Genomic DNA, 25,023 nt, shown 5'->3' on the forward strand with positions numbered 1-25,023 from the left:
GATTAAAGAGCTAAACTTGAGTTAACAATATTAAATTCTTAGATAGGCATAAGTCTTCACAACCTAGATTAGGCAACAATTTTTTAGATATAACACCAAAAATATAAGCAAAATAGATAAAATAGATACATTGGATGTCATCAAAATTAAACTTGAAATTAAAACTTTTGTGCTTCAAAAGATACCAAGCAATCCCAGAAAATGAAGTTTTTTGCAAATCACACGTCTGATAAGAGTATATAAAGAAGAATATATAAAGAAATGTTGCCACTCAACAATGAAAAGATGAATAACCCACCTAAAAAAACGGACAAAGGGTTTGAGAGAAAAAATGTTCAACATCATTAGCCCTTAGAGAAACGGAGAGTGACTGCTACTGGGTAAGGGGTTTCTTTGTGGGGTGATGAAAATGTTCTGGACCTAAATAGTGGTGATGGTTGCACAACCTAATATATTAGCAACCACTGAGTTCTACACTTCAAAATGGTGGATTTATGGTATGTGAATCATATCTCAGTAATGAATCAAGTAACCCAATTTAACAATAGGCGAAGGACCTGAATAGACGTTTCCCCAAATGAAGGTACACCAATTGCCAATAAAGCCCATGAAAGATGCTCAACATCATTAGTCATTAGGGAAATGCAAATCAATATCAAAATGAGATATCGTCACTTCATACCCTCTAGAATGGCTATAATCAAAAAGACTGATGATAACAAATGTTGGTGAGGATGTGGAGAAAGTGAAACCGTCATAAACTGCTAGTAGGAATATAAATTGGTGCAGCCACTTTGGAAAACAGTCTCACAGTTCCTCTAAAAGTGAAATACAGAGTTACCGTATGACCCAGCAATTTCACTCCTACGTATCTACCCAAGAGAAATGAAAACATAGGTCTACACAACGACTTGTACATGAATCTTCATAGTAGCACCATTCACAATCCATATGTCCACAAACTGGTGAATGGAAGAACAATATACGGTATCCATACAATGAAATATTTTTCACTGTATGTATGGCAATTTTAAAAAACAATATACTGTTAAGTGCAACAACATGGATGAACCTTGAAAACATTATGCTGAGTGAAAGAAGCCAGACACAAAAGGCCATATGTTGTGTGATTCCACTTAAATGAAATGTTCAGAATAAGCAAATCCATAGTGACATAAAGTATTTTAGTGGTTGCCTTGGGCTGGCAATGGGGAGTGACAGCTAATGAGTATAGGTTTGTTTGGAGAATGAAGACAACCTTCTAAAATTGATCGTGGTGATGGTTGCACAACTCTGAATATACTAAAAAATAATTTAACTGTATACTTTAAATGGGTGAATTGTATGGTATGTGAATTATATCTCAATAAAGTTATTATATTAAAAAAGAAACGGTAAAATTTTATTTCTTAAGCTGGGTGGTGGGTACATGGGTGCTCATTTTATGATAATTCTTTAAGTTTGCATTTAGATTATTCACTTTGTAGGTGAAATACATGTCTTAATAAAAACATTTTTTTAGAAGTCTGACAGACTTGGATTCTAATTCTGGCTCAATCACTTAACAGCTATGAGTACTTGGGCAGATTACTTAACCTTCTAATGTCTTATCTGTAAAGCAGAGATGGTAATAATAGTAACTCCCTCATAGGCTTTTACATCATGTGCCTGGCACATTGTCAGTGTTATTATTAGCTCTAAGCAGTTGAGCCACTTGCCTAAATAATCCAGAGTCATGGCTTCTCTTTCTTTAAACTCCAACTTCCATATTTGCTATTCCACAAGAGTTCACAACTTTCATCAGGGAAGTAAAATTCACCTTCAAGTAGGACCTACTGAATTCTACCTTCAAAATGCCCTTACATAACAGCTCTGTAAAGCCAATCAAGCTCCTAATGAACCAGGACAAAGCCAAAGTTTCCATCACTTCTGAGGGTTGTTGTCACCTACTGTTCCAGCCTGGGTCTGGGAGTACAAGTCAAATTAAGAGAAGAATAATCTTTTCAGTCTTGAGCAGCCTCCAGAATCATGTCGGTTCTGAATCTAGTCTCCGAGTTCAGTCATAAGAGCCTCTGTGTGTTGTTCTTCCTATTGTCCCACCTGGATTCCTAGCACGTGGCTTCAAAGTCCAAACTGTGTCTTCAAGCCTATCCTACAGAATTCTGGCCCAGATGAATGTATCAGTGAATGTGTCAAGGGTGAGTCGTCAGAGGGTAAGGAAGGGTAGGAGAGATGTGAGCTTATCTGGGTCCCCTGCAAGGACTCTTAAAGGAGATATGGTGCTGCTGTTCCCCATGAATCTGAAACAATTTATATTCATGTATAATTGTCATCAGAGACCTTTGCTTAGAGTACCTGACACCCAGTTCACAGGGTTAGTTTCCTTCCACCTTTCCCTGCTGATACCTGCCTTTTAGCCATATTACTACTTGAGACTTCCTCTACCAGACAAAGGGAGAGTGAAAAAGAGATGAACCTAGGCAGCTTAGCTCTGCAGCAACTTGGATAAAACATTCACTGGGATGGGGAAGGCTAAACCATTGGCTCTAAATAGAATTTTACTTGAAGAAAGCCTTCCCTGACCCTTCCTTCACTCCACACTTTGATACCATGTTCAAAGTCTCACAGCTTCCTTTTAATTACCCTTTTCTAATACAACATGTTTACAACATTTAATTTCATGTCTATTTCTCTCAAGAGTCTATGCTCCATGAGGGAAGGGACCTTCTCTTCCTTGTTCACTACTGTATCTCCATCAACTACTATAGGACCTTGCACATAGTAGGTGCTCAATAAATTATTTGTTGCATGAATGGACAATAAATCCATATAACAATGAATCAATTTCTGGTATGATGAATGGGGATAATCAAGAGTTCAGTGGGAGATCTTGGATTTCCAAATGAGGTAGTCCTGGGAAAGGATATCATTGCAAAACAGCTTTTTGGCGGAAATGTTAATGATTTACCTGTGCTGGGTGAGTACATTTACAGCTGAAGGATGATTTGCACAGTAAGCCAGGTACATAGATTTAAAATGAGGCATGAGGTTCAGTAGACAACCACCTACTTTGTGTTGGTTTTCTGGAAACCTGTAAGCAAAACAGGTGAAACACAGAATGTAAAATAGGAAATGGGATAAAGGAAGATGATTCCAATTAAACCTGGCAACATGCAAACCTTATGAATTCTTTTGCCAAAGTTAAAAAGAAACTTCTATATTATAACCACTTTATCTATGAAATGCAAGTTCTTGGCCACTGTTTTAAACTCTAGCCACCAAACATAGCTCCAATATATAGGGTCAGATACTTATTTGGAATTACTAGGGTTTTTTAAGTTGCTTATTCAAATTATAATATTCAAATTTAGCCGGGCACACTAAAAATACTCTTGATTAATTTGCATGAAGTTCAAGTACAGACAAAACTAACTGAATCCAAAAATGACACATCACAAAGGAGTTTTATGTAGTCTTGGTGGCCTGGTGTTGCTAGGCAAGGTGACATCCAGATGTTTAGAATTACATGGCACCCATTTTAGTTTGCAGAAAAATCAAAAAAACACAAGAAAGAAAAAAAATTACTCGGAATTCCACCATTCAGAGATATCTATTATAACAATGTTGGCATATTCCTTGGACGCTCTTCTACAGGTTTCTATATAAAATGAAAAGCAAAGATTACAAATCTAAATAGTAATCTGCTCTTCTCACTTAGTCACCATCTTTCCATACCAATAATATGGATCCCTATCAGCATTTGCAGTGGCTCCTCAGGTCTCTTTAGAGGGGGTTCTCAGCAGCTTCGTCCCTGGACAACCACCCGTGTCTCATTAAGCTCAAGAAACAGGCAATTGCCCCAAGTTCCCTATAGACGATGAAAGTCACCAATTCTCCGAGATCCACTACTTGGAAAACGAATCTTGCTCCAGAAACATATTGCCTGATGATCATCACAGGTCATTCTGCAGTATGAAGTTGAACACTTCAACGAGCTAGCTAGCCATCAATGATGCGTTGTGGTTCACATAAAGATATTACTTGGAAAAGTAATTCGCAATGTACAAAAGAAAAATATCTAATCGATGACAAAGGCATCATCCATGGTCAATTTAGACCTTATTTGTCAATATGATTTTTAAATAAAGTGAGAAATAACTGACCAGATGTAGAGTCCTGATAAGCAACTAGTGGGTTGACTCTGTGAGTACCACCAGCTAGTAGATTTTCTCTGTACTGGGGCAATTTATCAAAGTTGTAATAAATGTATAAATGCATAATAAATATAAAGGGCCCCTATCTAAGACAACAGTTAAAAGAAAACAAAACACACCAAAAAACCCAATGTTGCTAGCTACCCTGATGGCGACGTGCGACACTTACTTTGAACATTCTTCCAAGGCTTGGCAGAGCGTCTGTTGAAACGTGCATACTTCCTCGAAGTTTCCCAATAAAGATGTAAATTCCACAGTACTCAGACTGAAAATATATATATATGTAGTTTCAGTGAAGAGAACTTGGGGATGACTCTAGTTATCTATCTCTAGTCTAGTTAGCTGATAGTTTGCTAGTAACTGGCAAATGGGAGAAGGGAAGCAATCCCTATATTTTAACTTCTGTTTTTTAATTGACACCAACTCTGTGATCTCAAGCAACTTTCTAAAGCTTCTTTCCTTGATTTCCCTTTTCCATAACAAGAATAATGATCCTAAAGAAAATGCGTGTTTATAAGGGACATTTAGGTATTTTACAAAGCAAGGAGTAAATGAATAACAAGTGCTTGACATCTAAGCATCTACAGAGAACAGATTGGTGGTCGCCAAAGGGGGGGGGGTGGAATGGGGGTCAAAAGGTTCAAGCTTCTAGTTATAAAATAAGTGAGTCATAGGGATGTAATGTACAGCATGGTGACCATAATTAATAATACTGTACTGCATAGTGGAAAGAGTTGCTGAGAGAGTAGATCTTAAAAGTTCCTCATCACAAGAAAAAAAATTTTGTAACTGTGTGTGATGATGAATGTTAACTAGATGTATTGTGGCGATCATTTCACAATATATACAAATATTGAATCATTACACCGTACACCTGAAACTAATATAAAGTTATATGTCAATTATATCTCAATAAAAAAATATCTAAGTATCTAAATGGGTAGAATACATCATAGCTGGGAATAAGTGTAAAAACTTTTGAATACTCTCCTCTAGAGGAGCTGGGAAAGTAATTGAAAGACATTACATATGCCATTCATAAATCAACTAAAGGAAATCTTGAGCGGAAATAGGAGGGAAGAAAATAGTACTGATGTGCTTGTTTGCTTTTGGAACGGAATGGAGTCAAACACAAACTGAACCATTTTAATCCAGTGCCTCTGTACTAAGAATTTTCTCATCCTTTCTTCCCCTACCAAATAATAGGTGATAAAAACAAGAGCCAGCACGAATACAGCACTTAACACTGAGGTAAGCATTTTACAAATAACAACTCGTCTTAACCTTACAACAACTTTATGAGGTAGGTACTATTGTTGTCTCTGTTTTACACATAAGGAAATCCAGGCACAGAGAGGTTAAAGCAAATCAGCCAAAGTCCCAAAGCCAGTGAATGGTGAAGCCAGAATTTGAACCCAAACATTCTAGCTCCAGAGTCCATGCTCCTAACCACTTTTCGAGAGAAAACTTTTCTGAAGATTTACTTAAAAGGCCAATGTCTGCCACATGTTCTTTCTCCTTAATATAATAATACAAGGGGAGGGTTTCCAGGAGAGTAATTTTTGCTGACAAAGAAAAGGAAGACCTAAACAGACGTTACCAGTAACCCCTAGGGTATAAAAAGCACCCAGTTCCTCTGCTCTGATGCCCTCCTGAACCACAAGCTGGAAAACCCCTCTCATGGGTGTCAAAAGCGAAACCCTTTAGCCAGCTTCCCTGGCTGCCGACCCCCATAGCAGCAAGAACGTGATTGGGGGCTTAACTGGACCTTTCAGGATCAAACAATAAACAGTCCCCTTTGCTCAAATCACTTTGGGGTCTACGAGGCAGAACCAATGGAAAGTGACCAGAACTGCATTTTGAATTTCCTTGGGAACAGCGCATTCTGACTCGGGTCTCTCACCTCCTCTGCCGTGGCTCTTTTCTTTTCCTTTGACTATTTCTTGATTGCTAATCAGTCACTCCTCCATTTGAAATCTTACCATCTCCGCTGCCAGGGTTACCACTTCAGTTTCCCTCTCCTCCTCTGCCTGTCACCTCTAGAACACGGAACCACATTTTACTCGGTGGCAGGAGACGCAGTGGGTTGAGCCTGGCCACTGACTAACCGTGTGATGGGCAGGACCGTGAGCCTCTCTGGACTTTGTGGTTTTTTTATTTATTCAATGAGGATAGTCATTTCCTCCAGGGCACTAGACCCAGTGATTCACTGAGGTTCCATTCAGCTCTAAGGGCTATGATTCACAGAGCACTTCATGTTTTACATAATAATAACAAAAGCCACTTTGTTGTTGATCATTTAAACTCTTACAAAACACAGGAATACAAAATCCTTTCATACTGAAGTAAGATTCCCATAGTGCCATGAAAATAACTGAGTAGGAAATTTAACAGGACATTATGCCTAAGCAAGCGTGATTTAGAAAAAGGGAGAAAGAAAATAGTGAAATACATTAAACTTATTTAAGCCTGAAGCCAACAGTTTAGGCAATTGTTTGGCAAAAATAAACTCTTAAACTGAGGTACAAGAAGAGGTTTCTGTCCTCCATTCTATGTATCGACTGCTAAATTTACCATTTGACTTATAGATCATAATCTCCAGTAAAGTTTAATCCATTAAAATAAAAAACACACATAAATGCAGTTAGTTACTATTTGTTACATATGCCAGGCCTACAAGCACTAAAAAATGAACAGCCAATAATTTTCTTTTGTGAAAAGTAAGTTTTCAGTTCAGGCCTTCAGATTTCTAAGACCAGGATAAGGTTTGAATATTTTTAACACCTCTTTCTCATTCACTTTTGCCTGGGTGAAATACTGGCTTGAATTGCTCTTAGGAACATTCACAAAATGCCACGCTTTTTCCACTCTGGGAGCATGGGAAAGAGTTTCTGCCCTGGCAAGCCAAGGTCAGAGCGAGCACAAGAATTTCCCGTGTCTGTGCTTTCTGCATAAAAACACCAGCAAGTCCTTTTTCTGGAAGGTAAAACTAGATGTATCACTTCTAAAACGTACAAGATAAAAATGGTGACAGACAGAAAGGCAGATCGGCTCATTCCCTCCACAGCCAGAAGAGAAAGAAAGCCAAGCTCTCCAAAAGCTACATCTTGCATAATTCCTGTTGCCTTGACCATGTTCTTGGCAACCTGTGATCTGTGGAAATTCTTCTAAAGGGCAAAATCAATTATTCAGTGACATAAGAGTAATGACTCCATCTACTGACATTATCTTGCTTTGCTTAGCGAGGGGTTTAAAATATAAATCTTACTTGTTATTGGACTGCAGGGGTCTTAAGTAAGTAACAAGAAGAGACTGAAGTTCTTTAGCATAATCTTTTTCAGTGTCCAAGATATTCTGTAACACCTATGGAGAAACAAAGGTCAAGGTATTAACTGTCAGGAAAGTCCAAGGTAAAATAGAGTTTTAGATCTTTTAACCAAATTATCAAAAAAAAAAGTCCTATTTACTCAGCTAGCACTGTAAGTAAGGAGCACAAAATCTGAATGCACTTTGTTTCATTCTTGTAAACTACTCTAATAATTGCATGACAACTGGTTATACTGCATAACTCATACGAACACATTTTTTCAGAATTACCCATAATTGGAGGGGCCTTGCCATTTACACAGTACTGCTCAGAATGCTTTCACGTGCTTTAAATCATTTTATCCTCAGCAAAGGTCTCAGCTAACAAAGGATCATCATTCCCATTTTATGGATGAGGAAATTGAGGCCAGCTACCTCAAGACATAGAGATTCAGTGTCAGGATAATTTCATGGTAACTGATGTCAAACATCAAAAAAGATTTTTTAAATTATGTTCTTGAGAAAATCTTTAGGTGACAAAATCTGAGGACACTGAATTTTTAAGCAGTTAAAACTGGTTTTTTAATAAAGGTAAAAAGTGTTAGTACGAACATTTCAAAGAGAAAAAGAAGCTGAAATGTGAGGAATTTAACAAAGAAAATGATGCTTACCAGTATTATTAATGATAGCCAAATGAAAATCCTATCGGCAAAACAACCAATGTACAGGTCCACAACTTCTCTGCCGCCACCAGCCCTGGGGTCACACCTCATTTCCCAGCCTCTTCTGGAGGCAGCTATAACCTTCATTCTAAGCTCCTAGAGATCACCAAGTTAACATTTTGGTGTATTTTCTCTCATATCTCCTAATCCATTCAACACAAATTTACTGAGTGCCTCCTTGGTGCCAAAGGCCATGCCTGTCCTCAGGGAGTTTCTACTCTGTCTTCAGAGGGAGACATTAAACACGGGCTCACAAGACAATGTGAAGCATTCTTAGCCAGGAGAAGCCCCTTAGCCTACCAATATGCCAGACATATACTCACAAGACAGTGCATGATGATCTGCTATTGACAGGTGGAGTGGACAAAGCAATTGGAGGTCCAGGTAGCTGTGGGTTTTTTGGGAAACAATTGGACTGGAAGGTGGTCGTCCAGGCTCTGCTACCAACGGACAGGTTGCTTCAGTTTTAAGGCTCATCTCAGATTGTGACATTTCACCTACCTCAGGGACCATTGTGAAGAGGTAAGTGTGAGACACTGTACAGGTAGGTGCTGGGTGAATTGGGAAACAGTCCCTCCAATTTAAGGGGTTAAAAAAAGGTTTCTCAATGGCAGCACTATTGATATTTCACAGCAGATAGCTCTTTGTTGTGAGCAGATGCCCTGTGCACTGTAGGATGTTTAACAACATCCTTGGCGTCTACCCACCAGATGTCAGTTGCATGCCACCCCCTACCCCAGTATGAAAACCAAAAATGTGTCCAGACATTGCCAGATGTCACCTGAAGGGCAATATCACTCCTAGTTGACAAGGACATAGGCCACAGGGTGGCTTCAAAAGCTAGGGCTTAAGTTGTAGCCCCTCCTCCCAGCCACTCATGTCTACTTTCAGTTTCTCTATTCCTCAGGGAGGAATGCCTACTCTCTAAAGGTGTAAGTGTAAATTTAAGGGCCTGGAGGTACCAGTGCTCTGTGAAATTAATCCAGGGATGGAACAGAAATGTTACCCCTATAGAAAGTCGAAGCACAACAAAGGAAATTAGAAACTAACTTCAGATGAATAAAAAAGAAAACACAACATCAAAACTTATGGGATGAAGTTAAAGCAGTTCTTAGAGACTGTAAATAGCTGTAAATGCCTACATCAGAAAGAAGAAAGAGGACTTCTGGTTTCCAGTCCAGCATTTAAGGCATTTGGAAGTCATCACTCCATCCTAAAAACAAGTAAAGAGATGAAGAACTAGAAAAAAACTTTGCTTATATCTGTCAGGGAATTGAGGTCACAGGCAAAAACGGTACACTTAAAATTGGAGAGACAGACAGGCAGATAGAGAATCATAACTTGCTGGACCAGAAAACCATGAGCAGAAGCCTCCATGGGAAGTGGTATCAGGGTAGGAAAACCTGAACCGTAATTGATGAATTGCTGGGGGCTCAGTGCAGAAACACCTGAGAGTTAAAAACTCTAGGGGGTCCAGTCACAGAGGAGCACACCCACACTTCTGTGACTTGTACCTCCAGAAGCTGTACCAGGTTATCACAATGAAGATTGGAGGAAAATCTCCCTTGTGCTTCAGGAGAGGGAAGGGAAAAGTAGCCATTTTGAAATTTACCAGAGCATTCTGTTCTTCATAACAAGGTCTGCCCTCAAGAGAGAAAGTATTTTACCAAACCCTAACCTATTGGGGTTTTATCAGAGCCTAATATACCTAGGGGAAGAGAAATACCCTACTCCAGCTCCCTCTAGCCTTCCTGTCCTATCTAAGGGAGGGGAGAAAAAGACTGAGAAACACTGCTGAAGTTCACAATCTAGGGACATAAGCTCACCAAAAGACTGAGACCTAATCATAGGACTTGAGAACACTTCCCCTGACCCCATACCTTACCACCATATTACTAAAGGCCTATTTACTGCAGTTCCTCTTACCTAGTACATCACATCTGGCTTCCAACAAAAAATTACAAGGCATATGAAATGGTAAAAAAAACACAGTTTGAAGAGACAGAGCAAACATTAGAACCAGAATCAGATATGGTAGGAACATTGGAATTATCAGACCAGGATTTTAATATAACAATGATTAATATGCTATGGGCTCCAAAGGAAAAAGTATACAACATGCAAGAACAGATGGGTACTGCAAGCAGGAATAAATACTGAGAAGGAATAAAAATGAAATGCTAGAGATCAAAAACACTCTAATAGAAATGAAGAATGCCTTTGATGGGCTTGTTAGTAAACTGGACCACTGAGGATAGAAGCTCTGGGCTTGAGGATGTGCCAATAGAAACTTTCAAAACTGAAAAGCAAACAGAAAAAAAACCTGAAAAATGGAACAAAATATCTAAGAATTGTGGGACAACATCTAAAGGTGTAACCTATGTGTGATGAGAATACCAGAAGGAGAATAAAGAGAGGAAGGTACAGAAGAAATATTTGAAACAACAATGACTAAGAATTTCCCCAAATCAATGTCAGACACCAAGCCACAGATCCAGGAAGCTCAGAGAAAACCCAGCAGGATAAATGCCCCCCCTGCAAAATGCCCCCTAAGCACACTATATTCAAACTCCAGAAAAATCAAAGATAAAGAAAAAAATCTTGAAAAAAGCCAGAGGATAAAAATACTTTACCTATAGAGAAGCTAAGATAAGAATTATACCTGACTTGTCAGAAAGCATACAAGCAAGAGGAGAGTGGAGTAAAATATTTAAAGTGTTGGGGAAAAAAACCCCCACCAACCTGGAATTCTGTATCTTGTGAAATTTTCCTTCAAAAGTCAAGCAAAAATAGACTTTCTAGGACAAAAATTGAGGGAATATTCTTGCCAGCAGACCTGCTTTGCAAAAAGTGGGGTTTTTTTAAAGTTCGGAGAGGGACTTCCCTGGTGGTCCAGTGGCTAAGACTCTGTGCTCCCAATGCAGGGGGCCCAGGTTCAATCCCTGGTCAGGGAACTAGATCCCGCATGCATGCCGCAACTAAAAGTTCACATGCCACAATGAAGATCCCACCTGCTGCAACTAAGACCCAGCGCAGCCAAATAAATAAATATTTAAAATTTTTAAAAATTAAAAAAATAAAGTTCAGGTGGGATAGGGAGGGTGGGAGGGAGACGCAAGAGGGAGGGATATGAGGATATAAGTATACATATAGCTGATTCACTTTGTTATACAGCAGAAACTAACACAACAATGTAAAGCAATTACACTCCAATAAAGATTTTTTAAAAAATAAAATAAAAACTAAAGATCAGAGAGAAAGAAAATGTTATAGGTTAGAAACAGATCTACATAAATAAAGAAAGCATGAAAGAAGGAATAAGTGAAGATAAAATAAAAACTTATTTTTCTGTAAATCAACTACACCTCAATAAAAAAACTTTTATTTTTCTTCTTAATTGATCTAACAGATAACAGTTTGTTCAAAATAATAACGGAAACAATGTATTATATATATATATATGTGTGTATATATATATATATATATAAAATGCTTATGTGTGCTTATGTATAAGTGAAATGAATGACAGCAATGATACAAGGGATAGGAAGGAGGAATTAAGAACACTTTGTTATTATAAAGTATTTGTACTTGTACCTGTGAAGCAATACAGTGTTATTTGAAAGTGGACTTGGACTAGTTCTAAATGTATATTGCAAACTCTAGGGCAATCACTAAAAAAGTTAAAAAAAAATTCTAAAACGACACAAGCTACCAAAACTGACTCACAAAGAAGTAGAAAATTTGAATATCTCTATAACAAGTAAAGAGATTGAATTAATATTCAAAACAACTTCCCATAAGTTAAAGCCCAGGATGAGATTGCTTTATTGATTAATTCTACCAAAAATTTAAAGAATTCATATCAATCCTTCACAAACACTTAAAATCCTGGAAAAGAAGAGTGTACAAAGTTAGAATGTATACTTCTCAATTTCAAAACTTACTAAAAAGCTTCAGTAACAAGACAGTTTAGTACTGGTATAAAATAGATATATAGACCAATGGAATAGAATTGAGAGTCCAGAAATGAACTCATGGTGAATTGATTTTTGACAAGAGTGCTGTGAACTTCCAATAAGGAAAGAATAGTCTTTTCAAAAAATGGTGCTGGCTAAATGGGAAAAGAATTTGATAAAGAATAGATACATGTATATGTATAACTGAATCACTTTGCTGTACACTTGAAACTAACACAACATTGTTAATCAACTATACTCCAATATAAAATAAAAAGTTAAAAACAAAGGTATATAAAAAGTGGTGCTGGGACTTCCCTGGTGGCACAGTGGTTGGGAATCCACCTGCCAATGCAGGGGACACGGGTTCGATCCCCAGTCCAGGAAGATCTCACATGCTGCGGAGCAACAAAGCCCATGCGCCACAACTACTGAGCCTGTGCTCTAGAGCCTGTGAGCCACAACTACTGAGCCCGTGTGCCACAACTACTGAAGTCTGCGCGCCTAGAGCCTGTGCTCCGCAACAAGAGAAGCCACCGCAATGACAAGCCCAGGCACCGCAATGAAGAGTAGCCTGCACTCTCTGCAACTAAAGAAGGCCTGTGCACAGCAACAAAGACCCAACGCAGCCAAAATTAAATAAAATAAATAAATAAATAAAAACAACAAAAAAACAAAAACAAAAAACACATGTACCCTTTGATTGTGCAATCCCTCTTTTTTTTAAAAAAAAAGTGGTGCTGGGACCACTGAATAACTACATACAAAGAAAGAATTTGCACTCCTACTTCACACCATATACAAAAATTAACTCAAAATGGATTCAAGAGTTAAAACTACAAAACTCTTAGAAGAAAACAGAGGAGGAAATCTTCCTGATCTTGAATTCGGCAATGGATCCTTGGATGACACCAAAAGCACAAGCAACAAGAGAAAAAATAGATAAACTGAAATTCATGAAAATTGAAAACTTTTATGTATCAAAGGACATTATCAAGAAAGTAAAAGGACAACCCACAGAATGGGGAAAATATCTACAAATCATATATTTGAAAAGGTTCTACTATTCAGAATATATAAAGGACTCTTACAACTCAACAATAAAAATAATCAGTTAAAAGTTGGCAAAGGGGCTTCCCTGGTGGCGCAGTGGTGGAGAATCTGCCTGCTAATGCAGGGGACACGGGTTCGAGCCCTGGTCTGGGAAGATCCCACATGCCGCGGAGCAACTGGGCCCGTGAGCCACAACTACTGAGCCTGCGTGTCTGGAGCCTGTGCTCCGCAACAGGAGAGGCCGCAATAGTGAGAGGCCCGCGCACCGCGATGAAGAGTGGCCCCCACTTGCCGCAACTAGAGAAAGCCCTCGCGCAGAAACGAAGACCCAACACAGCCAAAAATAATAAATAAATAAATAAAATAAAATAAAATAATAAAAAGAAAAAAAAAAAAAAAGTTGGCAAAGGATTTAAATAGACATTTCTCCAAAGAAGATATACAAATGGCCAATAAGTGCATAAAAAGATACTCAACATAGTTAACCATTAGGGAAATGCTAATCAAAACCACAATACTACTTCACACTCATTAGGGTGGCTATAATAAAAAGAAAAAATAGAAAGAACAAGTGTTGGTGAGGGTGTGGAGAAACTGGAACCCTCATACATTGCTGGTGGGAAAGTCAAAAATTGTAACTGCTGTGGAAAAGTTTGGCAGTTCCTCAAAAAGTTAGACATAGAGTTATTACATGACCCAGTAATTCCACTCCTAGAGAAATGAAAACATATGTCTGTGCAAAAATTTGCACATCAATTTTCACAGCAGCATTATAAATAATAACCAAAAAGTGGAAATAATCCAAAGGTCCATAAACAAAACCTGGTATATATCCATAATATGGAAGATTTATTCCGTCATAAAAAGCAATGAAGGGACTTCCCTGGTGGCTCAGTGGTTAAGAATCCACCTTCCAATGCAGGGGACACAGGTTCAATCCCTGGTCGGGAAACTAAGATCCCACATTCTGCGGGGCAGCTAAGCCTGTGCACTCTAGAGCCTGCGTGCCACAACTAAAGAGCCCGCGCACTGCAACTACGAGCCCACATACCACAACGAAGATCCCGCATGCCGCAACTAAAACCCGACGCAGCCAAATTAATTAATTAATTTAAAAAAATACTTTCCTTCTTTAAGAAAAAAAAAACAATGAAGTACTGATACATTCTACAACATGGATGAACCTTGAAAATACTATGCTAAGAAAGAAGTCAAACACAAAAGAACAAATATTGTATGATTCAACTTATATGAAACATCCAGAATAGGGAAAACCCATAGAGACAGAAAGTCGATTAGTGGTTGTCAAGGGCTGGAGGGAGTGACTACAAACAGGTACAGGGTTTCTTATTGGGGTGATGAAAATGCTGAAAAGTAAGATGGTGGTGATCATCACACAACTCTGTTAATTTACTAAAAATCAGTGAATTGTACACTAAAGTTGTGATTTTTGTGGTATGTGAATTACGTGTCATTATAGTTGTTATTTTAAAGTCAAAGCACAAATTTCTCATCTGTTAATAGAAACTTTTCTGTTTTTTCTCTGACTCCAAGTCCTCATCCAGTAGTGTCCTTCCAAACTCAAATGTGTCCATCGTTAGTGGTCTCTGCCCAGCTGGGCTGCTGTTCACTGCAATGTGTTAAATAATCATTTATACTCATGCTCAGCACTAGGATTCATTTTTTTATTCTTAAAAATGGAGAGAGCTGCACTAGAATTCAACAGTACCACATTTTATTAAGAGGTAAAACTCATACGCAGACTACCGTTTTAGCAACATTTGTCTATAGTATTTATATTGGAGGAAAAAGAGGATGGTGGCCTGGCTTCCCACTTACATTCAGGAGAGAATGGAGTCATCTCATCATCTCTTTTGTTCACATTTTTCTAAAGAGACCATGTCTGGTAATGAGCCATCTCACATCCTCAACCTTGCTTTCAAGCACTGTTGTCTGTAACTGTCACACTACCCAAAGTATAGTGTCCATTGAAAAAAAGAAAAACAAAGTAAAAAAGAAAACAAAACAAAACACAGTCATTGCCTGAGGGAATTTTTAAATTAGAAAATTCACGGATATTATTTACATTATAAAATGTGATTTTTAAGACAATTAAACATCACTGCTTTAATCCCATGGTTGCTATAATTCAACATTCCTTCCCTCATTGAAACAGTTTTATTATTTTAACTTCCTTTAAAATGCTATCACAGGTAGTTCCTTTAAGAGAAAGCACTAAGATGTTGCAAGAAAGGCACCAACTGTCCTGCTCCAGTGGATTTATCTGCTAGGCGAAGCAGCACACTTTCTAAGGGTTCCATCTGTGCTGGAACCACTCACATGGGACAAACGGAGGTAGGAAGGCAGACACTCCCTGCTGCCTTTGAGTAAGTTCTGGAGAGCTGAATGGAAACATACACTAAACTCATATTGTTGCAAGTCTTGAGGGTGGCTGAATGCTGACTTTACAAGCTAAATTGACACAGGTGATTAATGAGTCCTTCATTAAATCATGCAAAATGTGTTTGAATGATGATGTACTAAATAGCATTGCCCTTGCTGTGGTTTGATTAGTAGAAATGCTCATCAGGGTGGATGCCTGGGATTCTCTCCCAAATTCACTTGGATTTTTATTGCTTTCCTCAATCTCAGAAGACCAACTGATGAACTGTGGAGACTGGTTCTTTATTTTTCAGGCCACAGGGCATCTACTGTAAAAGGATAAAAAGGGAAGCAGACAGAGAAGGCTATGTGTTCCCAAACAGAAGGCCTCAGTGGTGAGTCAGAATGCAAACAGTTTGGCAGGCCAACCAACTTCAGAGCAGTACAATCTGATCGAGATGAAATCCACTCAAATACTAAAATGGACTGTGTCCAGACATTGCCTTTGCCTCTCTGACTCCATCTTCACAAGGACAACAGAGTATCCTTTTGCTCAATTAACCTCTGACTAAATTCAGAATAAAACAGATGGTGAGAAGCCATAGAAAAAAGAGGTGGAGGCCTTTTGTACCTCCATCCTGGGCTACTGATTTTCCAGTAAAATATATTTCCTCCATTTCCTGGAAAGGCTTTAGAGTGAGTTCATTTTTATAACTCTGTTTTCCATAAGGGAACAAGTCATATAAGTCTGAAGAAATTATTTTAGGAGGCTAAAATGCATAAACAAAAGCTGGAAACAGAGATACATTCCATGATAAAGGAAGATTATAATGGCCCCAGGAAACCTTAATCTAAGCAAAACCATCATATTATAGGAATTCTGAGATAAGTATGATGCCTGCAAAAACGGGTTCATGTTGGTAAACTCCTAGGAGATGGGAAAAGGCAATACACTACCGTATTTATGTCATATTTGACGTATATGGCAGAAGAGCCCGCCAGTTTACATTCAAGTGCAGTGATCAATTTCACCCCTCCAGGTCCTTGGTTTTCACAAAACAAGCAGCACTCTTGCCCTGTTATGGACAGATTCTGCAAAACAGAGATGGATTCTGAAAACTCTTGTCACCTCCCTGACCTCAGATGGAAGATATGGATGAGTTAGGCAGGAAATGGGTAGGTAAAAAACAATAGGGGATATGGAGAAGGAATAACTGGATAGATGTGTAAGGTAGTTTAGGCTGATGGTTTTTAAAAAGGGAGGGTGCACAGAGGTTTTTTAGGGCGGTGAAATTACTCTGAACAACACTGTAACTGTGGATACGTGTCATTATACATTTGTCCAAACCCATAGAATGCCCAACACCAAGAGTGAATGGTAATGTAAACTCTGGACTTTGGTGCTAATGATGGGTCAATGTAGGTTCATCAATTGTCACAAATGTCCCACGCTGGTGGGAGATGCTGATCCTGGGGGAGCCTGTGCCTGTGTGTGGGTAGGTGGTATACAGGACATCTCTAACCTTTGGATCAATTTTGCTGTGAACCTAGAACTGCTCTAAAAAATAAAGTTTTTTTTAGAAAGGTAGATAAGCACTAGAAACGTAGAGAAAATTCAGGGTGGGAGCAAGTGGGTAAATAGATGAGTGAGAGAGAAAAGGCGGGTAAACAGAAGATGGGTGGCAGGAGCAAGAACTACAGGAGGCTTCCTGGGATTCTGATGTGATTGAACGGGTCTCAGATTGCTTCCCACCTTTCCGACTGCACGGAGGTTCTGGTAAGACATCTGCCACACGTTACAATAAAGGAGAAGAAAGTTAGAAAAAATGAATAATACTGGCCCTTACTGATTATATTTTCCTATTTGGATGTAGGGAAATGCCATCTCTCACTCTGCAGACAGATGCTCATCCCCAGAGTTTAGTACAGGCAGACCTCGTTTTATTGCGTTTTGCTTTACTGCGCTTCACGGATATTGTGGTTTTTCCACAAATGGAAGGTTTGTGGCAACCCTGCATCAAGCAAGTCTATTGGCGCCGTTTTTCCAACAGCATTTGCTCACTTCATGTCTCTGTGTCACTTTTGGTAATTCTCGCAATAGCCCAAACTTTTTCATTATTATTATATTTGTTATGTGACCAGTGATCTTTGATGTGACTATTGCAAAAAGATTACAACTCGCTGATGGCTCAGATGTTGGCGAGCATTTTTTGCAATAAAATTTTTTTAAATGAGGTGTGTACATTGTTTTTTAAGACAATGCCATTGCACACTTAACAGACTACAGTAAAGTGTAAACATAACTTTTATATGCACTGGGAAAACAAACAACTCATGTAACTCGCTTTACTGTGATGGTCTGGAACTGAACTGGCAATATCTTTGAGGTGTGCCTATATTAGGATTACTGTGAGTCTGGCCTATTTGTGGCAGCACGAGGGACCGCATTCTTACATTGGGCTGCACCAGTTGCAATAAATAAGGAATTTCACCCTCCGAGAGGCATTTTGACGGGGAGAAGAGAGCGCAGTCCATTCTGTGACCTGCAGGCACGCACATTCTTGCCTGGATGAACGTGCTCACAGGGTTCCCCCTGCCTGAATTCCCTTCCAGCTCTTCTCTGCTTATCTAAGTCCTGACATGCCGTCAATCCTCTCTCCCATTCAACCTTTCCCTTTATTGGTTCTCAAATTTTAGTTTAGTGAGTATCAGCATCACCTGGGGGGGATGGAGAGAAGGGTGCTGAGGGGGTGTTAAAAATGCTGTTTCCTGGGACCTATGGCCAGAGATTCTGATGTAACAAGCCAGATGTGGAGAACAGATATCTGCAGTTTTAACAGTCTCCCTGGGGGCTTTCAAATGCAAAAGATCCCCCAACCACATTTGGAGCAACTCATTTTAGGACAGTTTATAACTTGACATCATTGTCTGCCATGTGGCTTATACTATCATGTCTGTCCCGTCTTCCCAGTGAGACCATGGGTGCCAAGACCTAAGCACTGCATGCAAATTAAGCCTGACAACTAAGCTACATAGATTCCTCTTTCTTTTCTTTTCTTTTTTTTTAGTTTTATTGAGGTCTAATTGACAAATAAAAATTGTATATATTCAAGGTATACAACTTGATATTTTGATATATGTACACATTGTGAAATGATCACCACAATCAAGCTAATTAACACATCCATCACCTCCCATAGGTACCATTTTCTATTGTTGTGCTTATTATTTATTTTTTAATCCCTCCTGGCATGTAACATCAACTTACAATAGGCAAAGAGAGCCAATGAGCAGAAGATCATTAGAAAAATAATTCATAGAAAATGATATGCTTTTTCTCAGTAGTGAGAGAAGTTTAACAAATGGCAGTGAATTCTGAGGACAATGAAGGAACCAAGGTCAGGAGCAGCAAATGCCTCCTCTAGGCTGCCATGTCCCTAAAGGATGAGCTAAACTCTCATTCACAACAACGGGCCAGGAGAGGCCAAGCCTCGGTTAGATGCATTAAACATGCCCCTCTGCAGAAGGTAGGAAGGAAGGAAACTACTTTTTGACATGTACTGTTTACATTATCATTCAGTGCTAAATATCTTGTATTTCGTTGATGACTTCCTTTTAATCCAAGGTTTTTTGAGCTTTAAAAAAAAATGCCTCATGGCAGATGCAGGTCTGAGTTGGGTACCCCATGCCACTTGTGATGACACCGGAGAACTTCTAAACATTTCAAAACTGATGTGCCACCAGAAGCATATCGAGGCCTAAATGGGGCTGAAATCAGCAGACAATCCCTTGGAAACCTGAAAAAGGGGAGAGAACGTCTGCAGACTTGCAAATTCCAAGAGGTCTCTATCCTGCCCCAGTTTACAGGATGCGACAGTTAATTTTATGTGTCAACTTGTCTGGGTCACGAGGTGCCCAGATTAAATAACATTTCTGGGCATGTCTGTGAGGGTGTTTCCAGATGAGATGAGCCTTTGAATCAGAAGCCTGAGTAAAGCAGATTGTCCTCCCCATATGTGTGGGCATCATCCAATCTGTTGAGGGCCCATATAGAACAAAAAGGTGGAGGAAGGGAGAATTTGCTCACTCTGCCTGACTTCTTAAGCTGGGACATCAGTCTTCTGCCCAAGGACTGGAATTTACACCATTAGCTCTCCTGGTTCTCAGGCCTTTGGACTCGTACTGAACTACACCGCCATCTGTCCTGGGTCTTCAGCTTACAGATGGCAGATCGTGGGACTTCTCAGCCTCCATAATCACGTGAGCCAATCACTTACAGTAAATCTCTTTATACGGATCCTATTGGTTCTGTCTCTCTGGAGAACCCTGACTAATACACATGACCAAAATAAAGGAAGCATTTGGACTAGCAAGGACTCGCTGAATGCAAGAGCATAAGAACAGGTCTGGTCAGCGACAATATTGTCAGGGTCTGAGAATAGAAAAATCTCCATGAAGGAGAAATAATGAAGAATACATAATTCCTGTTTAAAATACACACACACACACACACACACACACACACACACACGTCATAGGCTATATATATGTATATATGTGCACACGTGTGCACACACACGCACACACGCACACACACATACATATCTACTTCAAAGGAAGATTGTCATGAGATTCACCAAGATGTTAATAGTGATCATCTCTGAGTGGTGGGATTACAGGTGATATTTATTTTCTTCTTTATACTTTTCCTGAACTGTCTGACTTTTTAAAAAAATCATTGTTTACATAATGTTATGTAGTCAGAAAAGAAATACTTCCCGTTTTAAAAAAAAATGAAGTAAAAATCAGTCACTAGTGCCCTTATAGTACTAGCAACAGAAAATGTCTACAATTAATCACTCTTAGAGAGGATAAGAGTTAATATAAGATCATATGGGAAATAAAATTTGTTACATTTTTACCAAAAAAAAAAGATCAGATGGGGACACCTTACATGTGGGTGAACTTGATTTTCCAGGTCTCCAAATACTGTGGGTGAGCTAGAATTATTTTGGTTTGTCTAAGGTATTCAACACAGATTGGGAGGGCAATCAGAACACTCAGAACATATTTTGAATTAGTTGCTGCTAAAAATTTGCCTAAATACTCAAAAATGTAAATTAGAAAAAAACACCAACAATCAACCCAAATCCCTTCACATGCATATCTAGTTACAACAACATGTCTAACTGGTCTCAATAATCCAGCAATATTTACACCACAGCTCTACAGTTCCTTCCCAGGCCATCATGGGCTCTCCAAGACCTTCTGTTTTATTAAGTTTGGTTTGAGACAAAATCTATCAAAATTTAAATACATATATATATTTTTTGGCTCAACAATTTAACTTCTAGGAATCCACCTCACAGATCTTTATATACTTTGCCAAAGTTACACATATAGGATGTTCACTGCAGAATTGTTTATAATAGTGAGGAACTGGAAATAATGTACATGAACTCCAACAGGAGATGGGTGATAGAAACTACAGTACAGGGGCTTCCCTGGTGGCACAGTGGTTGAGAATCCGCCTGCCAATGCAGGGGACACGGGTTCGAGCCCTGGTCCGGGAAGATCCCACATGCTGCAGAGCAACTAAGCCCGTGCGCCACAACTACTGAGCCTGCACTCTAGAGCCCACAAGGCACAACTAATGAGCCCGTGTGCCACAACTACTGAAGCCCGCACGCCCTAGAGCCCGTGCTCCACAACAAGAGAAGACACCGCAATGAGAAGCCCGTGCACTGCAACAAAGAGTAGCCCCCGCTCGCCGCAACTACAGAAAGCCCACGGGCAGCAAAAAGACTCAACGCAGCCAAAAATAAAATTAATTAAAAAAAAAAAAAGAAACTACGGTACATCCAGAGTTGGTATATAGTATATATGGGGTTTACATAACGCCCATAAGAATCACAGAGGTTAGTCTGCCTTGGATAATCCCAGCATTTTAAATTGGTAGACTCAGCAGAGGCAGAGAGAGACTGAAAGCAGAGCGATGGTGTGCTCCAGGTCCGCAGGGAGAAGCAGCTACGGTAACACTTTCACCCACCATTTGACTGTACCCTTCCATTAAAACTTAAATCCTTGGGGGTCGCCTGGAAGCTAAAAGTGGTCAGGACCAGAGACAGGGGGGAATTATGTGAAGGTGGTCAAAAGGTACAAACTTGCAGTTATAAGATAAATAAGTACTAGGGATGTAATGTACAACATGATAAATATAATTGACACTGTTGTATGCTCTTTAAGACCGTTGTTGAGAGTAAATCCTGAGGAGCTCTCATCACAAGGAAAACATATTTTTTTTTATTTTTTAAATTTTGTAACTCTATGAGATGATGGATATTCAATGACTGGGGTCATCATTTCATGATGTATGTAAGTCACATCATTATGCTGTACACCTTAAACTTACACAGTGCTGCATGTCAATTATATGTCAATAAAACTGGAAGAGAAAAGGAAATAGAAGGTAAATAAATAATTGAAAATGATATAATGTTAAGTGACAACTCAGGACACAAATTGTATATATAGTATGATTGTAACTATGTAATGATATATAGCTATATAGGTGTAGGAAAAAAAGGCATCAAAATATTGCCAGTTTAAAAAGAAAAAGTGGTCAGGGATGAAGGGAGAAGGGAGCCTAGCTCTGTTGGGTAATGTTTTAACCTCGGAAATGTAAGAGGAAGAACAGTGTCAAAATTATCCCCTATGATTATTGTCCAGGTTACCTATGAAGCTCCTACTTGATTTTTCATACCAACTACTGTTTATGTCATCATTACGGAGCAAATTCACTGAAGAATGAAATTCTATTTCTTGAAACCAAATGTACAGAGAGATTTAAAAATTGTTTAGAGACTTCCCTGTCAGTCCAGTGATTAGGACTCCACACTTCCCCTGCAGGGGGCACGGGTTCGATCCCTGGTCGGGGAACTAAGATCCCGCAAGCTGCGTGGTGTGGGCAAAAATAAAATAAAATTTAAAAATAAAAATAAAAACTGTTTATCCATGGACACGATGAAAGGAGCACGTAGTACAAATGCACATAGAGCATTGGGTGAAAAGTGAAACTGTATTTCAGCTGTGATGGGGAAGATGACAGGACTACCAGACAGGGAGACTTAGAGGTCATGATGACTTGACCTTTTCATTGCTGACTGGGCCAAGTCTGGAAAGGAGACATGGAGGAAAGCAGAGAGTAGATTAAGGAAAAGGATACGATTTCTTTTTCAAACGGGAACTTATTTTGAGTATTGCACATGCCCTATTTATAGCTAATATATTTTGACATATCTGTGTTCAAGCCAGAGCCATCTCATTCCTCCCTCTGTGCCAAAGGGCAGTCTTCCCTTTGGGCTCTCCTCAAGAACAAGGTTGATAATATTTCAGAGGCTATCATAACTGGTTGATTGATTCTAAAATAAAATCACAGTATGCAATCACTTAAAACGTATTGCATTAGAGGAACTTGGGAATTCACCTCCTAACTATCTGGTAAGGCTAGATCTAACTGCTAAAGTTCCCCATAATGTCTACATATTAGCTGATTTCTCTTTTGCTGCAGTTTAGTAGACCTTGCTCTGAACCTTCGTGCTACCCTTGAATTTCTCAGTACAGTGGTTGTAAAACTTCTAGACGTCTGTAACAAGCCTACAAATAAAAGAGCTCCACTGTCATTAGTGGAGACCCTTGCAATGCAACTTTCTCCAGTCTTCCACTGGTGTCACCTCAACACATCAGTGGTTCTCCATGTAGAGAGTCAAGAAAATTTTTGTTCATCATCTGAACACTCACCACAGTATAATAATTCTTGGTAAGTGGAGTAGTTTCAAATCCTTTGACAGCCTTGGGGGAGAGAGGTCTCTCTGTGAAAAAGACATTTAAATTATGTTAATATTATACAGGTGTAAGATGAACAGTTTATAACATAGGGCAACTAACATACTATAAATATTGTCAAGTGGAAGGCTCAATGGAGATGTACATTCCCAAATAAGTGAAAGTATAATCTTACTATAAACTACAGCTGGTCAAGCTAGAGTTTCTTAATGACAGGGTCAAGGCAAGAATTTCAGTTCCAGTTTAGGCTGTTTCTTCACTCCAGTCTGCCTCTCCATTCAACTTATTCAAAACAGATAAGCAAAGCCAATGCTAACCAAATATGTATATTTGTATCTTGCAACTTACTATACAAGAATAATAGCAGCCATCCTTTCTTAGGGCTGTCTATTGCACCAAAAACAAAATAATCAGAATCCTTAATACACTGAAAACTAGCAGAAAATTCTTCTTTTATGTATCATTTTAATATCATTATGCTGTGCTATAAAAAGATGCCTTTCTTTTACAAAGTTCGTCTTGCCCATATATACACTAATATGTATAAAATAGATAACTAATAAGAACCTGCTGTATAAAAAATAAATAAAATAAAATTCAAAACTTCAAAAACAAGAAGCCATTTAGGTTATAGGTTCTCACTACACCTAATACCCTCTCTGAATTTTGCAAAGTGGTATTACTCAGGTACCAAGGGCCTACAGAAGAAAGAAGATTTGGGAGAATATGCAGCATGTCCCTGCCTCTATATAAGACTTCTTGGTTTCACAGCCAAACACTAAGCTGCTTTAAGACCCCCTAAGATTTTATTAGATAATTCAAATAATTTTAGTGCCACATCTCTATATGTGGTTTCTGATGAGTTCTATGAGTAAGTAAACACACACTTCTGTCATACAGTAGTTAAAGAAATACAGTTTATATAATAAATACTATATCTAGTGCAATAACCCACAATTTTATTAGAACTGAAAATCCTAAACAGACCTGACTGGTTTTCATAATATCATATACTATCCCCTCTTAAACACCACAGTACTCTGTGGCATATATTTACACTCTAAATGAAATAAATTTAGGGGCTTCCCTGGTGGTGCAGTGGTTAAGAATCCTCCTGCCAATGCAGGGGACACAGGTCCGAGCCCTGGTCCGGGAAGATCCCACATGCCGCGGAGCAACTAAGCCCGTGCACCACAACTACTGAGCCTGTGCTCTAGAGCTCGTGAGTCACAACTACTGAGCCCCCGTGCCACAACTACTGAAGCCCGTGCGCCTAGAGCCCTGCTACACAACAAGAGAAGCCAACGCAATGAGAAGCCCGCGCACCGCAATGAAGAGTAGCCCCCACTAGCTGCAACTAGAGAAAGCCCGTGTGCAGCAACGAAGACCCAACACAGCCAAAAATAAATAAATAAATAAATAAAATCTATTTAAAAAAAAGAAACCACTTAATAAAAATACAAGACAGCGATCATAAATGTTTAACAGTGTCACTACAGACCGTCTTCCCTACCCTCATTTTCTCCTTTGCTTCATTTTGTT

General features: G+C 39.0%; 1 protein-coding gene across 5 annotated transcripts in view; it reads right to left on the minus strand.

The window, feature by feature from the left end:
• The window catches only part of ARHGEF6 (Rac/Cdc42 guanine nucleotide exchange factor 6), a 103,755-nt gene that overhangs the window by 32,745 nt on the left and 45,987 nt on the right, over positions 1 to 25,023 (minus strand). For all 5 annotated transcript variants that reach the window (XM_036840031.1, XM_036840030.1, XM_036840029.1 and 2 more), the window contains 4 exons: positions 23,437 to 23,507; positions 7,483 to 7,577; positions 4,384 to 4,479; positions 2,969 to 3,091 (listed from right to left, as the gene is read on the minus strand). In XM_036840031.1, coding sequence (XP_036695926.1) covers positions 2,969 to 3,091; positions 4,384 to 4,479; positions 7,483 to 7,577; positions 23,437 to 23,507 — 385 coding nt within the window. The remainder of the gene's footprint in view (positions 1 to 2,968; positions 3,092 to 4,383; positions 4,480 to 7,482; positions 7,578 to 23,436; positions 23,508 to 25,023) is intronic.

The sequence above is a fragment of the Balaenoptera musculus genome, chromosome X (assembly GCF_009873245.2).
Source record: "Balaenoptera musculus isolate JJ_BM4_2016_0621 chromosome X, mBalMus1.pri.v3, whole genome shotgun sequence".
NCBI lineage: Eukaryota > Metazoa > Chordata > Mammalia > Artiodactyla > Balaenopteridae > Balaenoptera > Balaenoptera musculus.